The sequence below is a fragment of the Trachypithecus francoisi genome, unplaced genomic scaffold, assembly GCF_009764315.1.
Source record: "Trachypithecus francoisi isolate TF-2019V2 unplaced genomic scaffold, Tfra_2.0 Lachesis_group13, whole genome shotgun sequence".
Classification (NCBI taxonomy): domain Eukaryota; kingdom Metazoa; phylum Chordata; class Mammalia; order Primates; family Cercopithecidae; genus Trachypithecus; species Trachypithecus francoisi.
The window spans coordinates 41,724,310-41,749,768 of record NW_022681458.1 but is presented as its reverse complement, the minus strand read 5'-3'; the positions used below and the strand labels follow the sequence as shown (position 1 = coordinate 41,749,768).

Here is a 25,459-nt window from a genome sequence, read left to right as displayed (position 1 = left end):
CCGTCTCAGCCTCCCAAAGTGCTGGGATTACAGGCTTGAGCCAATTTTTTGTATTTTTGGTAGAGACAAAGATTCGCCATCTTGCCCAGGCTGGTCTCGAACTCCTGAGTTCAGATGATGTGCCCACCTCAATGCATACAGTATTTTTACAATGTATTTTGAAAGGATAATATAAACAAAAGTCCAAATAATATAAAACTGCAGATTCCAATCGGCCCACCTAGTTGAACCTCTTCTTGGAGGCATAACTATCACTGGTTTCTTGTGCATCCTTAGAGATAATTATATGCATATGCAAATAAGGTGTTCACACACCACGTACCTTGTTTTACACAAATGGCAGTACAGTTTCAAATATGTTTTTCATGTAACATATTTAATTCTTGTATTATTAGTAGAGATGGGGTTTCACCATGTTGGCCAGGATGGTCTTGATCTGCTGACCTCGTGATCTGCCCACCTTGGCCTCCCAAAGTGCTGGGATTACAGGCATGAGCCACCGCACCTGACCCATCATTACTTTTATTTTGAATCTTGTCTGTGTAGCAAGCAGTGCAGTGAGAAATTTTGTTGGCAGAGGAAAAAAATTCATTTTTGCATCAGGTCAAGCCCCCAAACTAGCCAAAGAAAAGCTGTGTAATCTATTCAAAAGTACTGGAGAGGTGCTGCACATTAGGGAGAAAGAATGGAGAATTACTGGTCACAACTAATCCCAGTTTCTATCACCCATAGCTATGTGAGCCCAGACAATCATTAAGCAATCTGGGTTGGTTAGACGGCTTCTAAGATCTCTTTCAATAAAAAAGTTCTAAGATTAAGAATTCCTGAGAAGTTGCGCTAACATACACTGTGTAGTATTTTATACATTAAAAACAAACATCTCATTTGGTCTTAACCCAGTAGGAAAAAGATTATTTTGTATTTGAAATAAATAGACCCTAATATTAAAAATTATGACCAGGGAAATAATTTTAAAACATCCCAAAGGAAAGTTCTCTAACTTTCTAAATATAAATTAATACTGCAACAGGAGCTACCTCAAATCTCTTAGCAAAGAAGGAATATAATTAAATAGAAGAACTAGCACCAGTCATCAACTATGTGCCTGCCCTTGAACTATCTCTCTGCATTTTTGTAGTTCTGTTTTAAAGATGAGGAAAATAAGCTTCATAGATAAATGTTATTTTGTCTCAGGTCATCCAGTTTGCTTCTCCATTAAACAATTAAGATGAATATGCAGTGCACAAACTAATCTGTTTTATTGATACTTCCAAGTTTTCTACATGACTCTGGATTTATACTTTGTATCAATTATCTTGCTGGTTAAGAAAAAAACAAGATTTATTAAAAACCATAAATATTGTGTAAACTAAGGAGAGTTTTGTCTTTTTCCTTACTGAAGGACAAGGGATCATTAAAGAAGTTCTTTGCTTTGCTTAAAGTAATGAAGATCAAAATCTGGTAATTAAATTTGACTAATATAATCATTCCTTTTCTGACAAGACTTTTTTCACTTTTATTCACCTGAGTAACTTAACCTGTTTCCAAAGACACCTAGGAAATTCAGAATGTTTTATATGCTTTTCCTTTCTTATTTACTATAATTTATAGGACATGAGTGGATGGATTCTCTTCAATAGAGAAAATGATTTTCTCTAATTAAAATGCACCAAATTGATATACTAAGAGATTCTTTAGATGAACACATTTATGTTCAGCGAAGATTATCTGGTCTTCAATGACACTGCAATATAATTACTAGGTACAAAACAAAGAAAAGCAGAGATCCACACACAATGGCTCACTGTCTTCAATGACAGCACTTTTAGGATCTCATTTATTCATTCTTTAAGTAATTTTTTCTTTTAAAAAAGGGGTAAGTGGAGAAAAAAGTTGGGAAATCTTTTAATTAGGCTAAGGCTTAGACACAGGTATAAATTAAAACATTTATTTTCTAACATTCGAAAACCAAAAAAAAGACAGACCTGACATACTGGGTGGCAAGAAATGTCAAGATCAGATTAAACATTTGTTTTGGACTAATCACAAAACTAATAATCCAAGTCACTATCATCAAGTGCAGTTGATCTCAGCTCTGATTATGCATCAAAACACCCTGTGAGGTCTACTAAGTTCCTATACCAAATCCCAAACACGAATCAAGTCTACAAAGTTGGGACCTAAGTATCTGTACATTTTTTAAAGTTCCTCAACAAATTCTGCTTCTAGGCAAATGTAATAAATATTGTTGGTTGCTCATGTTTTTCCTATCAGAACCAAGATTTAAAAAAAAACTATCCTTTCTGCCCCCATATATCCCTTATGTGGCCTCCACTTCTACTCTCAGCTCCAGTGGACCTGACTGCCATAAAGGTTATTCCAAACTCTTTGCCAGTGACTGGCTTAGAGTTGGACAGGTCTAAGTTACTTTAGAGCAATGAGACCTAAGAATATGGAAAATGAATTCTGGGAAAGCTTTCTCATATTAAGACGGGGCCCCTGGAATCCAGCCTGACTCTTCCGCTGCATGTAAATGAAGATGCACAAGGCTCCAACTGCTACTGGCAATCATCCCATGACCACGAGGGTAGCCAGCCTTAGGATGATGCCAATGTTGTGGTTGAAAAGGGGGTGGGGTGTGGAGACGGGCTCTCAAGGTTCTTGATGACATTACTGAATCACTGGATCAGAAACACTGCAGCCCATTCTGTCAATAGATTTCATGTATTGTGATCCAATATATTTTCTTACTGTTTTTAAGTCATTTTAAGTTGGACTTTTAGTGGTCAGCATCTGAATGTTAAATAGTGGTCCAAGCACAGCATTCTTTAATTATAACAATCTATATCAAGTAGAATGCACACAAACACCCCTTCATACTTATATAATCTGTAAATCTGATGTATCTTTCCTATTTTAACAGAACAATTTATATTATTATGCCTTACTAAAGTGTTGATGTATATTGCATTCACTTCATTATTTACTCAGAGTTCTTGCTGTAGGCTTTGTCTTGAATGTGTAGGACCATTCGTCGTGCATAGAAGTCCCTATATTCCTCTGGTAATTCGGCCAGTGTTTTCAAGGCTCTGTCCAAAATTTGTGCAGCTCTTGATGCTGCTGTAGGATCTTTGTTTCCATAGGTATCTGTCTTATCATAGCATTCAGATGGAAGGTGCTTCCAAAAGATATTCACTCCCACTCCAAACTCTTCAGAAATTACATTATGGAACCATAAAGCTGGAGAAAGTTTAAAAAACAAGTTAAAAATAAAACCTACAGTTAAAAAAAAACCCAAAATGTCAGTGAAATATCACGAATTGCATATAGCCAATGTAAGAAATAATTCTTGTAACCAGATCCCTTCGTTAGCACACTCCAGGCTTTTAACAGAATCATTTTAACTTTTATGAATTGCCAACAAATTTAAAGTGTCAATAGCACAACCCTTACTTTTAAAACCTTTAGAAATAGCAATTTTTCCTTTAAACTTGAAAGACATAATAAATATATATTTGTTTTGCAGTTCTCTAATCTAGGACTGTGTTTTACTTGTTTATACTTCCTGAGTCATGGAACCACATCAAAGTGTTTATTTTTTGGTACACAGAACATTTCAATTACTTGAGGAGTATCTTTGACCTTTTCTGATTCATTATAATACTTTTGTCCCTAAAGACTTCCTGTTCAAGCTGCAATTTCGTTTTCTAACTTGCTTACATTCGTATTCATTATAGCCTCCTCGTTTTATATTTTGAATGCAATTATAATCGTCTTACATTTCTTTCAGCTCCTTTATAAATAGTATACAACACTATAGCAAATATTTTGGTGGTGGAAATGATGAGTAAACTTTATTATATACCTAATTAATTTTTTTCCTTTTACTGGGAAGTTTACTTCTTTATTTTCAATTGAATGTAAACATTTTCAGAATACAGGTGCTAGAGGAATACTAAAGCAATACCACGATATAACAAAGATGGAACACTAATCACGGAAAAACCCTTTTAATCCTGTGAAAGGGAGATTTAAATTTTAGAAACTTATTCTAAGAGTGTTTAAGGAAAAACAAAAGCTTAACATATTTTGATTTGGAAAACTAATTTTCAAACATGGTTTTAATCTTAACTACACTTTCTTTCAGAATCCTTTTTTTCTCTTATTCAATATAATAGGAAGAAAATGCTAACCATTCAGTTGAATTTAAACCCAAAGATGGGAATTTTGCTTTTGTTTAAAAATATATGCAAATGTTCAGTATTTCTATTTTTTTTTTTTCTTAAAACAATTGTATGAAGAATAAGGGAAAACTACATAGACCTTAATCATGCTCCCAAGATACAAAAACCAAAAATGTAAATTTAAAAGATGGCAATGGATTTGAAGACTAATATATGGGTTGCTTTCAATGAAAATAAGAATAAAAAGTCAACCAAATTTTTATAAATGATTATATGAAAGCCATTATATCAGGCCATTTTGGGGAAAACAAAGATGAACAAAACATAGTTCTTTGTCTTCAAGGAATTTATCTAGTCCCAAATGAAATAATCAAATATCTATCTTTATTAATATTATTTTTATCAATGAAAAGAAGTATTAATGATTCTTAATATATTAATTTAAATATGGAACTATAATTATAAATAGAATTTGTTAACATATCCCTTTAATTTTGACTTTTATAATCTTCAAGAGTTCACTTTTAAGTACTAATTACAGATGTTAATTACCTTGTTGTGTTGAACTTTATGGACTTTCAAACTAATGCCTATTAATTGAACAAAGAAATTAAGTGACACAAATCCAGACTGTATAGAAAAATAATGTACACAAATGATACTACAGGTGTTGAGATGATAACATTTTAATATTTAATGAAATCTTTCATCTGTTTTGGCCTTGAAAGATATTTATCATTTTTTTTGGTAAATAAGTGACAAAGTTCTAAAATACAGAAATATTTTAAAAATAAAATAATTTACAAAACCAATCAGTATAATCTTTTCCCAGATATAAAGTGTCTTACTTGATGTCATTTAATAAAATAGAGTATAATAATATTATTAAAAAAAAATTTTAAAAACCAACCAGCATAATCTTTTCCCAGATATAAAGTGTCTTACTTGGAAAATAATAATAAAAAAAATAAAAGCCATAAAAAAAGTGTCTGTCTTGATGTCACTTAGTAAAATAGTTTAGAGTATAGTATTATTTTTATAGGTTGCCCTTGAAAGCAAGACTGTTAATTTAGTTTATTTAGACACAGGGTCTTGTTCTGTTGCTCAGGGTGGAGTACAGTGATTCCATGATGCCATGGCATCAACCTCCTCAACCTCAACCTCCTGGGCCCAAGAGATCCTTCTGCCTCAGCCTCCTGAGCAGCTGGGACTTACAGATGCACACCACCATGCCTGACCAAATTTATTTATTTATATTTGTAGAGACAGGGTCTCACTATGTTGCCTGTGCTGGTCTTGCACTTTTGGCCTCAAGCAGTCCTCCCACCTTAGCCTCCCAAAGTTCAAGGTGGGAGGATTGCTTGAGGCCAAGAGTGCAAGACCTGTTAATTTACAGGCCAAAAGTGCAAGGACTGTTTTATAAGTTTGCCTAGGCCTGCTTTAAACACACACACACACACCACACACACACACACACACACACAGAGTTTTGTCTAAAAATCATCTCGTATCGGACCAGATACATGTAACAAATATTTGTACTAAAAAAAAAAAAAAAAAAATCACATGAAGGATGAGTGACAGAGTACACATTTTATAAATAGCACATTAGTGAGGTCTAGAAATCTTACCAGGAATGAATAATACATCACCAGCTTCAAGGGAACATTCATATCTTCTAGCCTTGGAAAAAAGTGGATATTTAGCCAAGTCTGGGTTATCTATATTCAGTACTTCTGATTTAGTACCTAAAAAATTCCAAAAAGGGATAATATAGATTCAGCAAAGTTAGCATTTTAAAAAAAGTAATCACAAATATAAATTTGAAAATTTATTCTTTTCTATCCAGTTACTTACTGTACCCACACTGTGAGAATTACTATGCTACTGACACCTAAGACAATTTTCAGTGACTCACTCTTTAATTCTGATGACAATACCCATGTAATATAATTAAGATATCAAATTTGAACCTGTTATTACATATATACACAAATACAATTATGATTAAGTCCTAAAGTGTTCTTTTCCTATACGAATCAAGAGATTTCTCAAAAAGAGTAACTGAATAGACTTCAGAAATATAAACTTAAAGAAAAATCCCATACCTTTTAAATATAAATACTGGGCATCTCGAGGACTGAAGAGTACAACACGCTTTTTTCCTGTCACTTGTATTAACAAATTATCCATTACCTGAAGACCAATAAAAGCTTATGGGTAATCATTATCTAAAATTCAAATAAATAGAACCAATGGCATTCTAAACTTTAACTGCAAACCCGATCCTTTAATGAGACTTGACTTACTTTACTTAACTCTTACAGTTACCTAACAATAAAAACATTGGTATTCTATAAACAACTGGGCCTTAAAGACATTTCTGGAGTACTGCCCTAAAATGGGAAGACTTGGCAAATTAGAAAATGTGGAGTCAGAAAACTATTTGCCTTTGCCTCACCATTAACTGACAGCATAGTTAAGCCTATTTAAGGCTCCCCTTGGTGAATATTTACTATCTGTTAAGCAATGCTATAAGCCCAAAATTAACAGAGTAAAAGCACTTAGAAAAATCAGATGCTAGGAAAATACAAGGTACTGCTGTAACCACTGCTACACTCTTTACATATGTTCATCCATAATTTTATTATAGGTATCTTGATTTTCAAATTATTTCTATAGGAATATAATCTTACAGATTTTCTTTTTTTTCTTTTCTGCAAACAGTATGATTTATGACAGATTTTCTTAATATATATATTTATTATTGGAGCAATCTTTTCCCATGAATGTAATGGTATACTTTCTTGGTACAGATTGTGAAAAAATGTTAAAGGCAGAGCCACATAATTCTCAGCTAAGGATTTAAGATAAACACTAAGCAAGATATATTCATGATTTTTTACTTCTACCTAAACATTCTTCCTTTTAGTACCAACCCTTTACTTAGTGTTCCTCTGACTTAATTTTATAATAAAAGCTTTCTATATTACATTCTATTATAATTTATGTAAAAGGATACTACTCAAAATTTAAAACATAATCATAGAGGCTGGGTGCGGTGGCTCACGCCTGTAATCCTAGTACTTTGGGAGGTCGAGGTGGGCAGATCACTTGAAGTCAGGAGTTCGAGACCAGCCTGGCCAACATCGCAAAACCCCATCTATACTAAAAATAAAAAAAATTAGCCGAGTGTGGTTGTGCATGCCTGTAATCCTAGCTATCCAGGTAGCTGAGATACGAGAATCGCTTGAACCTGCGAGGGACTGGTTGCAGTGAGCTAGGATTGTGCTACTGCACTCCAGCCTGGGTGAAAGAGCAAGACTCTGTCTCAAAAAACAACCATCATCATCATCATAGAATATAGTTAAAATGTATTACCACATGATTTTCTCACGTTATTCATATAAAACTGCAAAATATGCTAAGAGTTTATGTCTATTTCATTTAATTACAGATTTACTGACTACGGTAAAATCCTCCCAAGAGGGTCTCAATTATAAAACACATGTATAAAATGTTATAGTGTGATTTATAACTTAAAAATTTTTTTTCTTTGGAAACTTGTTAGATATTCCTTTACCTTCCTTAAGTTTCTCTACTTCCCAACACCAAACCATATACCATACTAGTATTTTTAATGTTTTTAAAATGCTTATAGATGTGTACCTAAACTTAAGCAAACAAAATAACACCACAAATAATCAAGATCAAATTTTTTTTTTTTTTTGAGACAGAGTCTCACTCTGTCGCCCTGGCTGGAGTGCAATGGCGCCATCAGCTCACTGCAAGCTCCACCTCCTGGATTCACGCCATTCTCCTGCCTCAGCCTCCGGAGTAAGTGGGACCACAGGTGCCCGCCACCACGCCCAGCTAATTTTTTAAATTTTTAGTAGAGACGGGGTTTCACCGTGTTAGCCAGGATGGTCTCGATCTGACCTCATGATCTGCCCGCCTCGGTCTCCTAAAGTGATGGAATTACAGGCATGAGCCACCGCGCCCAGCCGATCAATATCAATATTGTACACATTTTTGCTACCCTACAAATACAGTAGATATTTGACATTCTCAAGGTATATATATATATATATACACATACACACTAAGATCTTCAGACATCCCCAAATTCTTACAATTGGTAATGACTCAACAAGCTTCGGCCTTTTTCCTGAATAACATAACTCTGGATGACCCAGAGAGTTATGGATCTCTGGGTGGCCAGAGTCATGTGTATCATTTATACCTCCTCATACTACAAGCTTATCGCTTTTTCCAATACAGTTTCCCCCATTATCTGGTGGCCATTTTTCACATGGAAAAAAAAATCACTTCATAAAACTTGGTATATATATGACGATGAATCAAGAATAGGACCACAGGGAAATACAAATGTGAGGAACCAATTCTTTTGCCATTAGCAAAATAATTCATTCCTCTATCACTGCTATGCACAGCACCTATTTTCAAAAGTCATGTTTCAGTGAATTACACAGATCTTTAGGATAACCTATAGGAAGCTGAAACTGACTATTAAATCTATAATGTAAAAGATCTATTGTAGCTTTAAATTTCTCATATATGTAGCATACATCATAATGAGTCCATAGTTGTAATCCTGGTGAACTAATTCGAAAAACACTGGAAAAGAATTGTTCCTCTCTGAAGAATTCTGGAAACTTAATATCTCCTTTCAACAAAGGAAACTGCTTTCTGATATCTGCAACATCCTGCATTTACAGAAACATAAAAAGAAAACATCAGATTAGACCCTATGATATTAAGGCAGACTAGGGCAAGCAAACTTTGTTCACTGCTTTAAAATACTATGATGTGACCATGTGCCAATACAGGATCTCTCTCTCTCTCTCTCCCCCAAGTAGCTGAGATTATAGGCACCTCCCACCACGCCCAGCTAATTTTTGTATTTTTAGTGGAAATGGGATTTCCCATGTTGGCCAGGCTGGTTTTGAACTCCTGACCTCAGGTGATCCACCTGCCTCAGCCTCCCAAAGTGCTGGGATTACAGGCATGAGGCTGCCTTTCCTGGCCGATATATGATCTTTCAAATGAAGAAATACCAGGCTGTGTAACAAGATTGCAGATTTAATAGTATCACTACTGTTAAGCTCAATATGCTTCAATAATAGGTTCTTTCTACTTTAAGCAAGAATTACACAATTGTCATTCACTCTAATATTCAGGAGTCAACACCTTGAACTAACATTACTAGTCATCACCTACATAAAACCTGTGAATTCTACTGAGGGAGGGGACTAAAAGAGAGGGTAAACAACTAAATGGTGACATAAATGGAAAAAATAATCTTATTTGATCATTTTAGGGACTACTCCTTAATATGGCAGCCATACTAATTTGACTCTGAATACATGTTAAAACTTATACAATGAACTATTCAGGATTCTACTAATTATTTCAAATTAATATTTTATTAACTGAGTCGCCACATATAAAATATACAGTAGAAGAGATTTCTTATTATATAGAGATTAGATGACTAAAAACACTAAGATTCTACAGGCCTACCTGAATACTAAGTAATCAATTTTTAATCATCTTACTTCTTATTCAGGGGCACAAATCACTGGGAAAAGAATGGACAAGGACAGAACAGGGAACATGTCAGGCAGTAAGTATAAAAATTACAGTGTTGCCAGTTAACATATATACGACCATTTAGATTTTAGGGAATTGTTTTACATTTAGAATTCTTACCTTTCTAGGGTCTTCTCCAAGTGACCGTAAGTAGTATTTCTCATCCTTAAACATCCCAAAGAAAAATAACATCAGCAATATTTTACTTTTTTAAATGTAAAAATACTAGGATACGTACAGCTATCATGTATTCATAATAATTAAAAGTAAAAAAAAATTATGTACTGAGAACTATGGAAAAAGTAAAAACACCTTCACTTCAAAAATATTAGGAAGTAAAGAAGGAAACAAGTCTTAAAATCTGACCCAGTTAAGTTTTCTAAAAAGTTCAATTATTGCTGGGCGTGAGGGGTCACAACTGTAATCCTAGCACTCTGGGAGGCCAGGGCAGGAAGAACTGCTTAAGTCCAAGAGCTCAAGACCAGATTGGACAACGGAGTGAGACACCACCTACAAAAAAATGCAAAAAATTAGCTGGGTGGTGGTGCGTGCCTGTAGTCCCAGCTACTTGGGAGGCTGAGGCTGCAGTGGGCTATGATCGTGATACTACACTCCAGCTTGGCTGACAGAGCAAGGCCTTGTTTCAAAAAAGAAAAAAAAAAAAAAATTCAATTCTCTTACCCTTTCTACTAATGCTCTCTGGTGGCCATATGAAGAAATGTCTTTAATATGTTGCTCGTGATAGTGACTGGATCCAAAAAACAATAAGGAGAATAAATTCTAAAGGCCACATATACATACCATCTCTAAAGCTACAATGATTTAGTCTTTACATTCCAAATTATTTAGACTCTTATTTTAATAGTGTCTTAATACTTAGTAAATATAATACAAATGTACAGTAACAGATACCTTATGCTTTTAATAATATATTTTTTTAAACTTGAGAACACTGCCTTTTATCAAGCTAAGCCTATCCCTGCCTATCAATTCTCAAGCCAAATGCTTAAGATTCAGCTCTTGTATGAATTAGAAAAATATAATTTTATTGTAGTAAACTTAAACTGATCATTTAAAAAAAATCATGATTTAAATTTTTTAAATTAATTAATTGTTTTGAGACAGGGTCTCATTCTGTCACCCAGGCTGGAGTGCGGTGATGCGATCACGCCCACTGCAGCCTCAACATCCTGGGCTCAGGCAATCCTCCTGCCTCAGCCTCCCAAGTAGCTGGGACGTTCAGCTAATTATTTTTACTATTTGTAGAGAAGGAGACTCTCAATGTTGTCCAGGTTGGTCTCGAACTCCTGGACTCAAGTGATCCTCCTGCCTTGGCCTCCCAGAGTGCTGGGATTATAGGCATGTGCCACTGTGCGCGGCCAAAAATTATCATTTATCCTTCACCAAGTACCTAAATAGAGAACTGTTTGAATTATAAAACATTCACTGTTAGTGAAGTGAGATATACCAAGTAAAGCACTTGGACAATCCAAACTCAGAATTCTGCCTCTTTCACCCAACACTGAGCATTATAACATAAACTTCAAAAGATCTTCATATTTATCTTAAGACATAAATTGATGATTGAGGTTTTAATTGAACTCTCAGTGTTTTTCTATTTTTAGCTAGCACCACATCCCATAGATTCTATAAATTACTGGCTAATAGGTTTCAAAATATGTTTTTCAAAATTCTAAGGGTTTTCTACTAGTTCTAACATTTCAAGATTTAAAAAATAAAATTAATGCAGCAGACACAGAAGTGCACTGCTCAGAAATTCCTTCAAGAAAGAATTCACTGCTTAACTGCAAGGAGTGTGATTAGCTTAGAGCTACCAGCTGTTAACTTCTTCAGGTCCACTTCAGGATTGGAACCTAGGTCATGCTCTTCTTGGGGTAGTCCCAACCAGTGACTTAAGCTGTTTAAAGACCTAGACACTGCCACCCAATGCAGGACTTTTCTCACAGGCAGTCTGCTCAGGAGTTCCAATGAGTCAGCAGAGACTGTCAGATCTGTATCTACAGCTCATGGCTTCCCCTATCCAATCCTGTTTCCCCCCATTTCCTTTCACAGGTATTTCTCCTATTTAACAAGCCTTTTGCACTCCTAATTCCATCTCAGCATCTGCTTCCTAGAGGACCAAACTGACAGTTCATGTTGATCTTGTTTACATACTTTCCATGATTTTTAGACTTTAATCTTTTACCTTGTGTCTATTTCTTTTACTTCACATTTCATGGCTATTTAAATCTATACCACTGATTACCCTTAGACAGGAAAGTACCAAAGGGGAACTGAAAATACATGTTTAAAGCATGACTATAAAGTTAGCAAACAGTTCTCAGGTGTAGCTAATGGAATCAATTTAAAAAGATATTTTGGTTATACTACAGAATCACAGACCTACAGAGTTTGTGGGGATTGCGGCGGTAATCTAGTGTAACTATTACCTGACAAGAGGACTGTAAAAATGCAACATATTTTGGAACCAAACTGCCCAGCCCAGCTGGCTCAAATGCAGAAAACAGGTTTATTCAAAGCTTAAAAAGCAATTTGTTTTTAAAATGTGCTTTTGAATAACACAGTGAATTTTTTTTTTTTTTTGAGACAATTAACACTCTTGTTGCCCAGGCTGGAGTGCAATAGCGCAATCTAGCTCACCACAACCTCTGCCACCCGGGTTCAAGCAATTCGCCTGCCTCAGTCTCCCAAGTAGCTGGGATTACAGGCATGTGCCATCACGCCCAGCTAATTTTGTATTTTTAGTAGAGACGGGGTTTCTCCACGTTTGTCAGGCTGGTCTCGAACTCCCGATCTCAGGTGATCCACCCGCCTTGGTCTCCCAAAGTGCTGGGATTACAGGTGTGAGCCATTGTGCCTGGCCAACACAGGAAATTTTTAAAAACATATTTATATACAAGGCCTTGATGCCTTATCTCAAGGTATTTAAATTGAATTATTTAAAGCTAGACTATAATTAAGTAGAATTCTTCCACATTTAATCCTGAAAAAATATTATAGCAAATATACACAAAAGAAATCACATTGATAATAAGAATACAGAAACAGTCTAATAGTCAATAGATATGAAAATGAAGTTTTCCATTAGCATTTGAAGTTGGCATATCAGACCAAAGCATTTTAAAAGGATATAACATTAATAGCTAACATTTAATGAGTAATTTCTACACATGAGGCACTGCTAAGTATTTTACTGATTTTATTTAGTTAATCCTCACAAACACTTTATAAAATAGGTACTATTATTGCCCCCATTTCACAGATGAGTATACTGAAGTACAGAAAAATAATTTGGGCAAAGTTTGAGAGCTAATAAATAGCAGAGCTACAGTCTATGATGCATCCAACCAAATCTTACGAATGTCTATCAGAGAAGGCTATAGCTCTTGTATATCTACTATTCCTTCATAAGGAAATCCATTTAGTATATAGATATTAATGCCTTATTTTAAAAATGTTAAAAGCAATTACCTCTGAAACAAAGAATTCTTTATGCTTCTCTTCAGCTGCCCTCTGGACCAATTGGTCAAAAGGTAAAGATCTGAAATAAACACAAAAGAATTCTTGGACTTAATAATAACAGATCAACTAGTAAGAATCTAATCACTATACATAAAGGCTTGTTGGAGTTCGATATAATTTCCTGTTTTATAATATCTGTAATTTTTATTATAACCTATTACATGAAATTCTAACTTTTCAAAACTTATTGAGCAGTATGTTCACTTGACCTAAGTTGTCTGAAATTTTGGAATTAAAGATTTCAAAATCTATGGTACAAATGGATCCTTCCATAGGTCAATATTCTATTCCAAGTTATGACAGAAAAATGTTTCCATGGTATCTGATGACCTTTGTAAATATACAGACTTTCAGGTTCTGACTGCTACCTGTTTTTAAGTGTCATGGCAAAACAAATCTCGTGAAAAGTGGGGCAAACTACTAGTGTTACTTTGGAAGAGACAGTACACAAATGGTCCCATGAAGAGAACCACCCCCCATATTCCTGCCTTTTGGCATATCACAGAACACAGAAGCCAGTAACACTGCTCTCATCCTGCTGCACCACCCTCTATCATTTTAAGGCTTCTGAGAAATAGTTCAAGGAGAATTCCAGTGAAGTGACCAACTTTTATTCTTCAAAATTTCTGCCCAAATGCCTGTCTCCTTCCATCCTGATGAACAGGGCTGAACACTGTGGAAGCAAAATTTGTTTCCTTTACATTACACTCTTGAGCCAGAAGGATATTCTTACTCCAGATTGCATCTATCTCTTTACTCTCTAGAATCAAAAGTATTGCCCTGTAAATGAAGATGATATGGTATAGGTAACAACACAATGAGTCCTCAAAAGCCTCTCCTCTGCTACCCCCACTACACTCCTGCCTCCAAACTTGTGATTAAAAGCTGTAATCTTTTCAGTCTTATTACTAAATATCTTCCCACTTGAACTCTGTACTGAGAAAGTTGAAAGAAAAGGTTGAATACTTTCTCCTTCTCTATGAGAAGATGACCTTGGGCCAGCTTACTTTCTCCTTGCACTGTTTTCCCAGAAACATACTGGGTAAACACAAACACGGTGTGAACCCATGAATTACGTTGAATACAAAAAAATTAAAGATAAATGTGGAATGTCAGTTGTGATATCAGGTAACACTGTTTATTGTAAAAATAACCCGATAGATGAATTATGCTTGCACTAGGTGGCCTATAAATGGACTACAAATACTTGTTCAGAAGCAGATGATTTGGCTTTCCTGGGTGTAGTGCAACTCTCCTGAGTATGGTCCTTGGAGGGATGCAGAAGCTAAGTTCATGGGGTGTTTCAAGCTACTGGTTTCTATGGACCATATGTTTTACCTAAGCTCAGGTATTTCTATACTACCTCCATTGTCTCATTCCCTTACAACTAAGCTGTAACTTGATGAGTCAAAAAACAGTCCCTGGATTTGTATAAAGACTCCACTGATACTATCCTGCTAGAATGCCGTTTCCTGCCTTATATCCTCCTGCAGAAAGGTAAGGAAATCTGAAGCCCGGTTATAGATTGGTGGATGCTCTGTATGTCAATCTGAACTTGAGGCCACTGCTAGTAATTATGTAGAGTGAGCACTGCAGGAGAGAAAAGAGGGATCTGCCATCTACTTAGACCAATGCAGAGTACTATTTCTTTGACTATAAATAGTGTCTGACTAATATCAACAAATTTACTTGGCATTCTCCTACTCAATGTTTCCCATCTCTGACCTCACCATATACCCTTCATTCCTTCTTGCTTTCATTCTTCAAAGCATCTTTGTCTGGGCCAGTGGGGAAGTTTATCTGGACCATAGCTACTACTATAATTGCTGCATTTACCCAGGCTTAGCTTTCTTACTAGGGAGAACAAAAAAGTGTTTCAAGACTTTTAGAAAAACAGAGCAGAATAGTGACCCTGAAAGAGCAGACAGAGTAGCTCAGCCCAGAGAAGCAGAACTGGGATGCCACCAGCAACCTTCTCTCCTAGGTAATGGTATCTGTCATAGCTTCTACTAAGCCCAGATGGGGGAGAAATTAGGTATGTAAATTGGGAAGTTCTTTGGCTTTTTAAAAATCTATCCTATCCATGCTTCAAAAAGAAGGGCATTGGTTATTAAAGTGCCATTTGTCTGGACTGGCAGCACCAGTTAAGGAAGGTAATGTCAAAGAAGGCTTAATCATGGGCTCCGTGGAGTCAGGGAAATTAGAGTAAACACCTTGGGTTCCGTCACTTCAAGCTATGTGATCCTGGAGAAGTTACTTAATATTTTTAACCTCTCTTTCCTCATCTGTGAAATTATTATTAAAAATATCTGCCTCACAGATTGTTCTGCAGTTGAAATGAGTAATATAACCTAGATGGCTTGGCACAGTACCTGGAATATAATAAGTGCTCAGCAAAGGACAGATGGTGGGGTTAACAACAATGACAATGTACCCTTCTGCAGCATGCAAGTAGTCATCAACATTTTAAAAAAGAAGAAAAAAGCCCTTCACTGTCTTGTTCCCCGTTTAGAAAAGGCTGCTTTATAAAATCAAGATCAGAACTGATGAGAGTACAATAAACAAGAGCAAGATGATGACAGGAATTACAGGATGTGACAGGAAGATGTGGCAAACTTTACATGATGAGACTTCTTTTTTAAAAAAATCTATGATCAGAAGAATGCCAACAATATCCTTTCACCACACAAGGTTCTTTTGTCCATACTCTCCTGACTCTGAACAATGAGCGCTACCAAGAAGAAAGAAGTAAAAGTTCATACTTGTTAATGTATCACTCTTCCAATGTTTGATAAAGCATAAAAGCAACCTCAATTTCAAGTGATAATAATAATATATATGTGTGTGCAGGGTTTCTTACTTTCTAGTCTCTCTTTGGCCTGGTTGCATTCCTTCTTTCCTACTGCCTGGTAAATGCTAAAAATGACTAAACCTATTTTTTTTGTTGCACTAAAAAAATAATCTTGCAACTTTTTAGTAGCTCTAGTGAAAGGCTTGGCGGAAGCTGCGATAGGAACTATTACATAATGTATGTGCTTCAAAAACAAGTTTTGAAAAGTTTAAAAAGACATGACAAAACATCAAGGCAATTCAAGATGAAGTTTCAGTACTCATTTGTTATGGCATTGGACTCCCTGGAAAATAAACATCATTAACTGCCGGCTGAAAAACACTCATCGTTCTGGCATTTTTAATTTGATAAAAAATGAAAAGTTCCTACACTTGGAAAAACTTAAGGCAATTAAATTCAATTCATGGACTATTAATAACTAAAACCATTATGGTGACTATTCAAAGGATTAAAAACTGAGCAATGCTTTGGCAGCTGCTATATGAACTTGGAAAACTAATGAGAAAGGAATGGCTGTGGACATTAGAAGCTCTGTTTAACTCATCTCTAAATTGAAGTCTTGTGAACTACGTGGTTTTTCAATAGACTGAATTTGCTGGGAACTTCACATGCTCAGAGTTTGAAAGCTGTTTGTTTTTAATTTAACAATTTAAATGAAACTCATGGGAATAAATAGCAAATGAAATCTGCAAGATGACAGCATTTAAAACTTTCATCTTTAGACAATCAGCAGCTTTTGACTATTTCTTATTTACTTTTAAGAAATTCCACAGCATAAAATGACAATCATGGGAGAAATTAAAGGTACTTAAAACTATTTTATCAAAAGGGAAAATTAAGTATGATTTTTAAAAGTTATCTAAGATGATGAAATATTATACCAAACATAGCTTGTCCTGGTTTTCTGGAGAGGACAGAAAAAGAAAACACGAGCCTTTTAGAATTTCCTATTCTAGATAACAGTTACTAATGTGATAGGATCAACTAATTAAGCATTGAGTGAATACGGCACATCCAACTTCGTATGAAATCTAACCCTAGTTACAGAAATTTTCTCTTCCTTCCATGACTCCAGAAGGTATTGGGTATATACCCTATTTAAAAAATTGTTGGCCAGGCATGGTGGCTCATGCCTGTAATCCCAGCACTTTGGGAGGCTGAGGCAGATGGATGACTTGAGGCCAAGAGTTTGAGACCAGCCCAGCCAACATGGTGAAACGCTGTCTCTACTAAAAATACAAAAGTTAGCTGGGCATAGTGGCACGTGCCTGTAATCCCAGCTACTCGGGAGGCTGAGGCAGGAGTATCACTTGAACCCAGGAGGCAGAGGTTGCAGTGAGCCGAAATCACGCACCTGCACTCCAGCCTGGGTGGCCCAGTAAAACTCTGTCTCAAAAAAAATAAAAAATAAAATAAAAAATTGTCATTGTATAATTATGTAAACTCAGAATTCTTGTCTTTTAAAAACCACTCTTTAAAAATCAGTAAGCTATTCCATGATTACATCAAACCAGCCAAAAGATGAAATGCCATATGGTCTTTGTATAATAATGCAAAAATATTTTAAAAGTTTTAAAAAAGTTATTTGTATCCCCAGAGTAAACCTCAGAAGAAAATACCTATATACAAAGTTCTTACTAATGAAGTCCATCTGTGCAACTGCAGCAACATGAATCTTTACTTCTTTCTTCCCTCCAACTTGGCTTAGGTAATCCACTGTCCATTTGCTTGTACATGGCCCCAAATCAATCCCTTCCAATACAAGAGGTTTTCTCTGTAAGTGGGGAAAGAAATACAACAACAAAATTCATGAAAACCAACGACACATCAAGAGCTGTATTTGGCAACAGGCAGACAAAAAACAAGTAAGATCTGACTCTTGCTACCAAGATGCTCGACCTCAAAGCTTTTGACAGTTCATGTTGTCACTAAAACAAGAAGAGGGGCCATGTAAAATATCTAGAACAAAATTTTAAGATTAGAAAAACAAAACAAAACTGCAAGACCATCAATATATAATGACTAAAATTTGTACTTTATAGTCAAATATTTTTGTAACTTTTAATTTTGATGTCATTTCAAACTTATAAAAAAGTTTTAAGAACACTACAAAGAATTTCCGTAAACGCTTTACCCCAATTCACCAACTGTTAACATTTTGCACATTTGCTTTATGATTTGTTCTTACTGTCAAGAGGACATATTATCATTAACTGAAATTAAATTAAGCATAATTTAATTTTTCTGGAACCATTTCAAGGTTAAATTGCTTACACCATGGTCCTTATCTCTAAAAACTTAAGTATATTTTCTGAGAACAAAGACATTCTCTTATATAACCACAGAATAATTACCAAAATTATATTTAACATTGACGTAGGCTGGGCGCAGTAGCTCACGCCTATAATCCCAACACTTTGGGAGGTCGAGGGTGGATCGCTTGAGGTCAGGAGTTTGAGACCAGCCTGGGCAACATGGTGAAATCCCATCTCTACTAAAAATAAAAATTAAAAAAAAAAAAAAAATGAAATGTGGTGCATGTCTGTAATCCCAGCTACTCGGGAGGCTGAGGTGGAAGAATTGCTTGAACCTAGAAGACAGAGGTTGCAGTGAGCTGAGATCGTGCCATTGCACTCCAGCCTGGGCAACAAGAGTGAAACTCCGTCACGCACAAAAAAACAAAAAGCAAAACACTGACATAATACTATTATCTAATCTACAGTCCATATTCAAATTTTGCTAATTGTCCCAGTGATTTCCTTTAGCGTTTTTTCCTAACCCAGAATTCAATCTGAGATGTCACATTGCATTCAGTTGCTATGTCTCTTAATCTGAAATGTTTAATCGTCAGCCTCTTTATCTTCTATGCCCTTGACATTTTGCAAGAGTATAGGCCAGCTATTTTTAGAAAACCCTTCAATTTGGGTTTATCTGAAGTTTCTTCATAATTAGACTCAAGTTACACATTTTGGAAAAGGAATGTGCCACAAAAGGAATGGTGTAGCCTTCTCAGCATGCCACATCAGGTAGCACACGATGTTTTGCTACAATGAGTACAAAAAACAGTGATTTTTCTAAACGCCATCATTTATCCTACATTTATTAGTTGGCATCCTAATATCAAAATGAGCTCTAACTTCTCCATTGAATTATTTTATTCACTGGGTAATAATCTAGTGGTATAATTTTGACACCCAAATTATTCCAGATTTGGCCAGTAAGCCCCTTCAAGATGCTTCTTGTGACTTTTTAACCAGGGCACTTCCTTACATTATGGCAAAACAACACAACCCAACATCTTTTATACTTTCTCTGCCCAACCTTGTGATCAGTCATTTCTTAAAGTAGCTCTGGTTTCTTCTGAGTGGACAGAGCTAGGATATATGTGAGGGTCTATGTATATCCCACAAATATATATACACATACACCCCATATATGCATATACCTATTCTGTTCAGCTCTCTCTCCATATATGTCCATATATATATAATACATGCACACACACATATACCTAACAGGTGTATGTATGAGCCATAAACATTTCAAGGTTCATTATAACCTACTGAATTTGTAACTCCCATTTTCAGCCGTGGGAAACCTAGTTCCCATTATCCTCAATGTTTAATGACTTCCAAAATCCCAGAATTCACAGAATTTGCTTTTTCCACTGTTAGATCACACCACTGTAAAAAAACATGTCTACAACAGGTCCTCAAATAAAGTTGTAACACAGACGAGGAAAAAAAGAAAATCAATTCCTAGCCAGGGCCCTGTCTGAGTGGAGTTTTTGCATTGTCCTCACATCTCTGTGGGTCTTCCCTGGGTACTCCGGTTTCCTCCCGCAACCCAAAGATGTGCACATTAGGTTCACTGGCATGTCTAAATAGTCCCAGCATGAATGAGTGCGTGTGTGTGTGTGTGTGTGTATGTGTGCGTGTGCCCTGAGATGAGATGGTATCTTGTCCAGGGTTGGTTCCTATCTGTGCCCTGAGCTGCCAGGATAGACTCTGGCCACCTGTGACCCTGAACTGGAATAAGCAGGTTGGAAAATGAAGGAAGAAGTGAATACAAAGTACGTAAAACAAAAATTTGTAAAGCATATGATAATCATACAAGTGCACAATAAACAAGTCAGTATGAAAGCACTCAGTGAACCTGCCACACTTGTTTTGAACTGTTCAGTGGTAGGAGGTGCTCCTTACAATTTTCCATTTGTAAACATTTATTCCTTGATTTAACCCACCACTACTATGACCACTGTCACATAACAATTCACCAAAAATTGAGTATTTATTTTTATTAATCCTTCTTAAATGTTCATGTAGCTCACATTTACTTCAATGTTTAAGATTAGAAATGTTTTGGGTCTTTATTTACAAGTTTGGTGATGTTTTTGTGACCAGAAATATGCCACTGGAACTTATATCTTGTTTCTATCAATTAGCCTGTAGTAAAACTGGTTTCATTATAGGTCATTTCCCTTAAAGCTGCAGCTTCCAAGAACCTACTGAGAACGTTAAGTGAGGACTTACTGTACTAACTAGAATTCAGTTTGTTTTCAGTTCTTTCTGTCTTACATTGAGGACATATAATTAAAGTATTGTGTTTAAAAAAAGTGACTTGGGTAACTTCTCCCTCTCCCACTTAAATAGGTTCATGTGTTACTTTTTATATTCTATATTAGGGTGTTTTAAAAAATAACTTTTCCATCCTTGTTGATTTTATTATTATGACTTTAGAATGTAAAACATTAACGTGATTACCCAAATCAAAACTATACAAAAGTCACCCCATCCACATTCTTCCATCTCATACTCACACATCCCCTATGCATAACCGATCTCGTTAATTTTTGGCTTATCATTCCTTTATTTCTTTTTTGCAAAGTGATTAAAAACATATATTTCATTATCTCTTCCCTTTGTTACATAGATAGTAGCTTACTATATATTCTCTTTTGTTATGCGCTTTTTAAAAACGTCATAAATATATCCTAGAAATCACCACTATCAGTTCAGATATTGCCTTTATTCCTTTTTACATCTTAGTATACCTCAGTGTAAATGGGCCATAATTTATTCAATTATTCTCACCTGCATAGGCATTTAGGTTATTTCCAATAATTTGCAAGTACAGTAACACTATGTAAACATTTACACATTTTTGGAGGTATATCTCCAGAATAAATTCCTAAATGAGGAATTACTGGGTCATAAAGTAAACATAGTTAGACATGCTAAAAGAGTTGTACCATTTGATATAAAATTTGAGTGTGCCAGTTTCTTCACGGCCTCACCAAGAGTATTACCAGAGCTTTTCAAATTTTTGCCAATATGATACGAGAGAAGTTGTATCTCAGTGTAGCTTTATTTCTCTTAAGAGTAAACTTAAACATCCTAGTTTAAAGGCCATTTTAATGTTGTTTTTTCCCCCCTCTATCATTTGCTCATTTTTCTACCAGATTTTCAGCCTTTTACCCCCTTTTAAAAGTTCTTTCCACACAAGGGCTTTTACTGTCCTTTATATGAGATAAATGTTGCAAATATTTTCTCCCATTTTATCTTTCAAAATTTGCTTATAGTGTTTCTGGCAAACAAATGTTTCATGTAGTCAAATTTTAATCTAATATTATATCTGAATTTTGAGTCATAGCTAGAAATGCCTTCCATACACCTAGATTATAGAGGAGTTTACCCATATTTTCTTCTAGCACTTGTGTAGCTTCATTTTTTTTGTATTGCCAAGTGTACTCACAATTTGTGTAGTTTCATTTCTTTACATTTTTCTGATCCACTTGGAGTTTATTCTTGTGTACAGTGTGAGATATAAACTGAATTTTATCATTTTCTAAGTGAAACTCCTCTGTATAACACCATAATGGTGGATTCATTTCATTATAAATTTGCCCAAACCCATTAAAATGTACAATATCAATAGTATGCCTTAATATAAACTATGAATTTTGGGTGAAAATGATGTGCCAGGCTGGGTGCGGTGGCTCTCGCCTGTAATCCCAGCACTTTGGGAGGCTGAGATGGGCGGATCACCTGAGGTCAGGAGTTCGAGACCAGCCTGGCCAACATGGCAAAACCCCGTCTCTACTAAGAAATACAAAAATTAGCCGGGCGTGGTGGCGGGTGCCTGTAGTCCTGGCTACTCAGGAGGCTGAGGCAGGAGAATCGCTTGAACCCTGAAGGCGGAGGTTACAGTGAGCTGAGATTGTGCCACTGTACTCCAGTCTGGGCAATAAGAGCAAAACTCCATTTCAAAAAAAAGAAGAAGAAAGAAAAAGAAAATGATGTGCCAATGTAGGTTTATCAATTGCAACAAATACACCACTCTAATGAGGGGATGTATCATGGAGGAGGCTATCCATGTGTCAGGGCAGGAAGGATATGAGAAATCTCTGTACCTTTGGTCAATTGTGCTGTGAACCTAAAAAGGCTCTAAAAAACAGTCTATTTTTTAAAAAGTCATTTTTTGCCCTATTGATTTTTGAAATGTCATGTTTATTATACACTAAATTTCCATAGGAACAGATATTTCTGCACTTTCTATTCTATTCCCTTGGTCTATCTATTCATGCACCTGTACAATGTGCAGTGTTAATTATGGAGTTATTAGAAAATGTTTAACAAAAACCCATAGGACTACGCTCCCTCATACTTTTTAGTGTTTCCAGATAGAAAGATCTTTTTTTCCAATTTTGTTATGAATTTCTAGTTTTACTGCCCTATGGCCAAAGAAAGTTGTTTGTAATTTTCAACTCTTTAAAATGTAATGGTGCCTTGTGATATATGTCTTGTCTGAAGAGATTAAATTACAAAATACCTTTTACTATGCATCTTACAAAGCACTTCCACATACATGAATCTTCACAACACTGCCCTTAAGGCAACTAATGTCTAGCACATTCTGAGATGGGGGGGTCTAGGGACAGGAAGAGAAAGAACATCCCATCTAGTACAAGCCTCCCAACTAATAAAGGCTTGAATCCCCTCCCGTAGGTTGCTATCAAAAGAAAAACTTCATTCCTCCCGCTTCCCCCAACCCCCGCCTTTTTTTTCTTTTTCTTTTTTCTTTTTTTTTTACTAGGGTCTCACCCTCTCGCCCGTGCTGGAGTGCAGTGGCAGGATCATGGATCACTGCAGCCTCGACCTCCTGGGGTCAAGCAGATCCTCCAACCTCAGCCTCCAGAGTAGCTGGGAATACAGGCGTGCGCCACCACGCCCGGCTAATTTTTGTATTTTTTGTACAGAGGGAGTTTCACCATATTGGCCAGGCTGGTCTTGAACTCCTGACCTCAAGTGATCCACCGACCTGGGCCTCCCAAAATGTTAGGATTACAGGCATTAGCCACCGTGCCAGGCCCATCCCTGACTTTTGCAACACTCAGAACTGTAGTGTTTATTTTTTTTGAGACAGAGTTTCGCTCTTGCTGCCCAGGCTGAAATGCAGTGACGCGATCTCGGCTCACTGCAACCTCCGCTTCCCGGGTTCAAGGGATGATCCTGCCTCAGCCTCCTGAGTAGCTGGGATTACAGGTATGTGCCACCACCATGCCTGGCTAATTCTGTATTTTTAGTAGACACGGGATTTCTACTGGCTGGACTCTAACTCTTGACCTCAGGTGATCCGCCCGCCTCGGCCTCCCAAAGTGCTGGGATTACAGGCGTGAGCCACCGCGCCCGGCCCCAGAACCGTAGTTCTATGTCCACCCTTATAAGTGTAAATATCAGGTAAGAAAATTGCTGAGTATTTTTCCTACCATAAACTGACTGTAATCCTGTAGATTTTTTCCTTTTAATACCTTCCGTTTTTCTTAGGTCTGGACCCCCTTGTAAAAGCACTCCAAGTAAAAGCACTTTTCGTTCCCCTAATATTTCTCTGAGTTTTCTTTTAAAGACCTAAGGTTCTAACTACAGGTATAAAAGACTCCCACGTCGGAACTAGAACCTAAGTAAGTTAGAATTCAAGACAAGTAGGAGTTTCCCGGCGGAATCCCACTGCTTTCCTTCCTGGCTCAATGGAGTGAAAAGTTGTGCCTTCAAACCCATTAATTCGGAGTAGACTGACAGATGCGGAGTAAAGAGTTTAGGCAAAATACCTCTCGCACTCAGCTCTCCGCCATCATCTTGCTCCCCAGAAACATGGGGCTTTCTCCGGAAATTTCAATAGAGGAGCCAGTCGGCGTCCCACGTGCACCTTTCCCTTGGCCTAAGGGCCAACCAGTCATCTGCTGCCGTCCTGCGCCTCTTTCCCACACCCTGGGTCTCTAAAAACCCGTTCCCCGTCGTCCAAATGGTAAAGACGCGTCTCCCGCTGGTTTCCCGGGGTTCTGCCCCGCGCAAGAGACTCACCTGTGGGTAGAGGTGCTGCATGAACTGCTCCCGAGAAACGCCCTCCAGCCGGGTTACCGGGAAGTGCTGCCCGGCCATGGTTGCTCACGCCTGCCCTCTTCCAGGTCCTCGCAACTTTGGCTCTAAAGCGTTCCTCAGTGCCATCCGCCCGGAAACACGAGCGACAGAGAAAAGGTCCGCGAGGCCGGCGGACTCCAGAGAGGCTGGGTCCGAGCGCGGGGCAGGTTGCCGAAGGGCCTTGGCGTGGGCTGCGTGCTGGAGAGCGGGGACAGGGCCGACTCACCAGAGGCTGCAGCAACAAGTCCACTTTGCTCTCCAGTCTCTCTCCGACACCGCTGAGGTGGTTTCCCACCGACTTCCTTTCCATACAGCACCAGCAGGCACCGGGGTGAAGGGTCATATAAAAATGGCGCTGGCCGCTCGTCTGTTACCCCAGTTGTGGCACTCTCGGTCGCTGCCCTGCGGGGCCGTCCGACTCCGGACTCCCGCTGCGGCCGAGATGAGGCTGTCGTCGGCCAGACTTTGCTACCTCTGCCGCTGTCGCCTCGGCTCGGGAGCGGCATCATTTCCCCGAAGCGCTTGGGCCTTGGCGGCCTCGGCGCTACCTGCCCAGGGCTCCCGGCGGCCAATGCTCAGCCGCCCGGGACTCCCCACAGCCTTCGCTTCTTTCCCTGCCTGCCCTCAGCGCAGCTACAGCACGGAGGAGAAACCCCAGCAGCACCAGAAAACCAAGATGATCGTCCTGGGATTCTCCAACCCTATCAACTGGGTTAGGACTCGAATTAAGGCCTTCCTTATCTGGGCCTATTTCGACAAAGAGTTCAGCATCGCAGAGTTCGCTGAGGGAGCGAAGCAGGTTTGTTTAATTTCCTGGTTGACTTGTCTGTCTCTAATGAGTTCAACTGTTA

At 37.3% G+C, this 25,459-nt stretch overlaps 1 protein-coding gene across 3 annotated transcripts; it reads right to left on the bottom strand.

Moving 5' to 3' along the window:
• Nucleotides 1–1,237: 1,237 nt before the first annotated feature.
• Nucleotides 1,238–24,841, bottom strand: TYW5 (tRNA-yW synthesizing protein 5). Of its 3 annotated transcripts, none has more exons than XM_033230726.1 (8): nt 24,552–24,841; nt 17,811–17,965; nt 13,290–13,359; nt 9,918–9,962; nt 8,774–8,911; nt 6,293–6,380; nt 5,816–5,932; nt 1,814–3,240 (listed from the first exon to the last, which is right to left on the bottom strand). In XM_033230726.1, the coding sequence occupies exons 1-8, from the start codon at nt 24,627–24,629 to the stop codon at nt 2,984–2,986; spliced, it is 948 nt and encodes a 315-aa protein (XP_033086617.1). In that variant the 5' UTR covers nt 24,630–24,841; the 3' UTR covers nt 1,814–2,983. The 3 variants fall into 3 exon arrangements, with proteins under 3 accessions (XP_033086618.1, XP_033086617.1, XP_033086619.1); XM_033230728.1 differs by lacking the exon at nt 24,552–24,841 and adding an exon at nt 24,299–24,536; XM_033230727.1 differs by lacking the exon at nt 8,774–8,911 and having other exon boundaries at nt 1,238–3,240.
• Between the last annotated feature and the right edge of the window lie 618 nt (nt 24,842–25,459).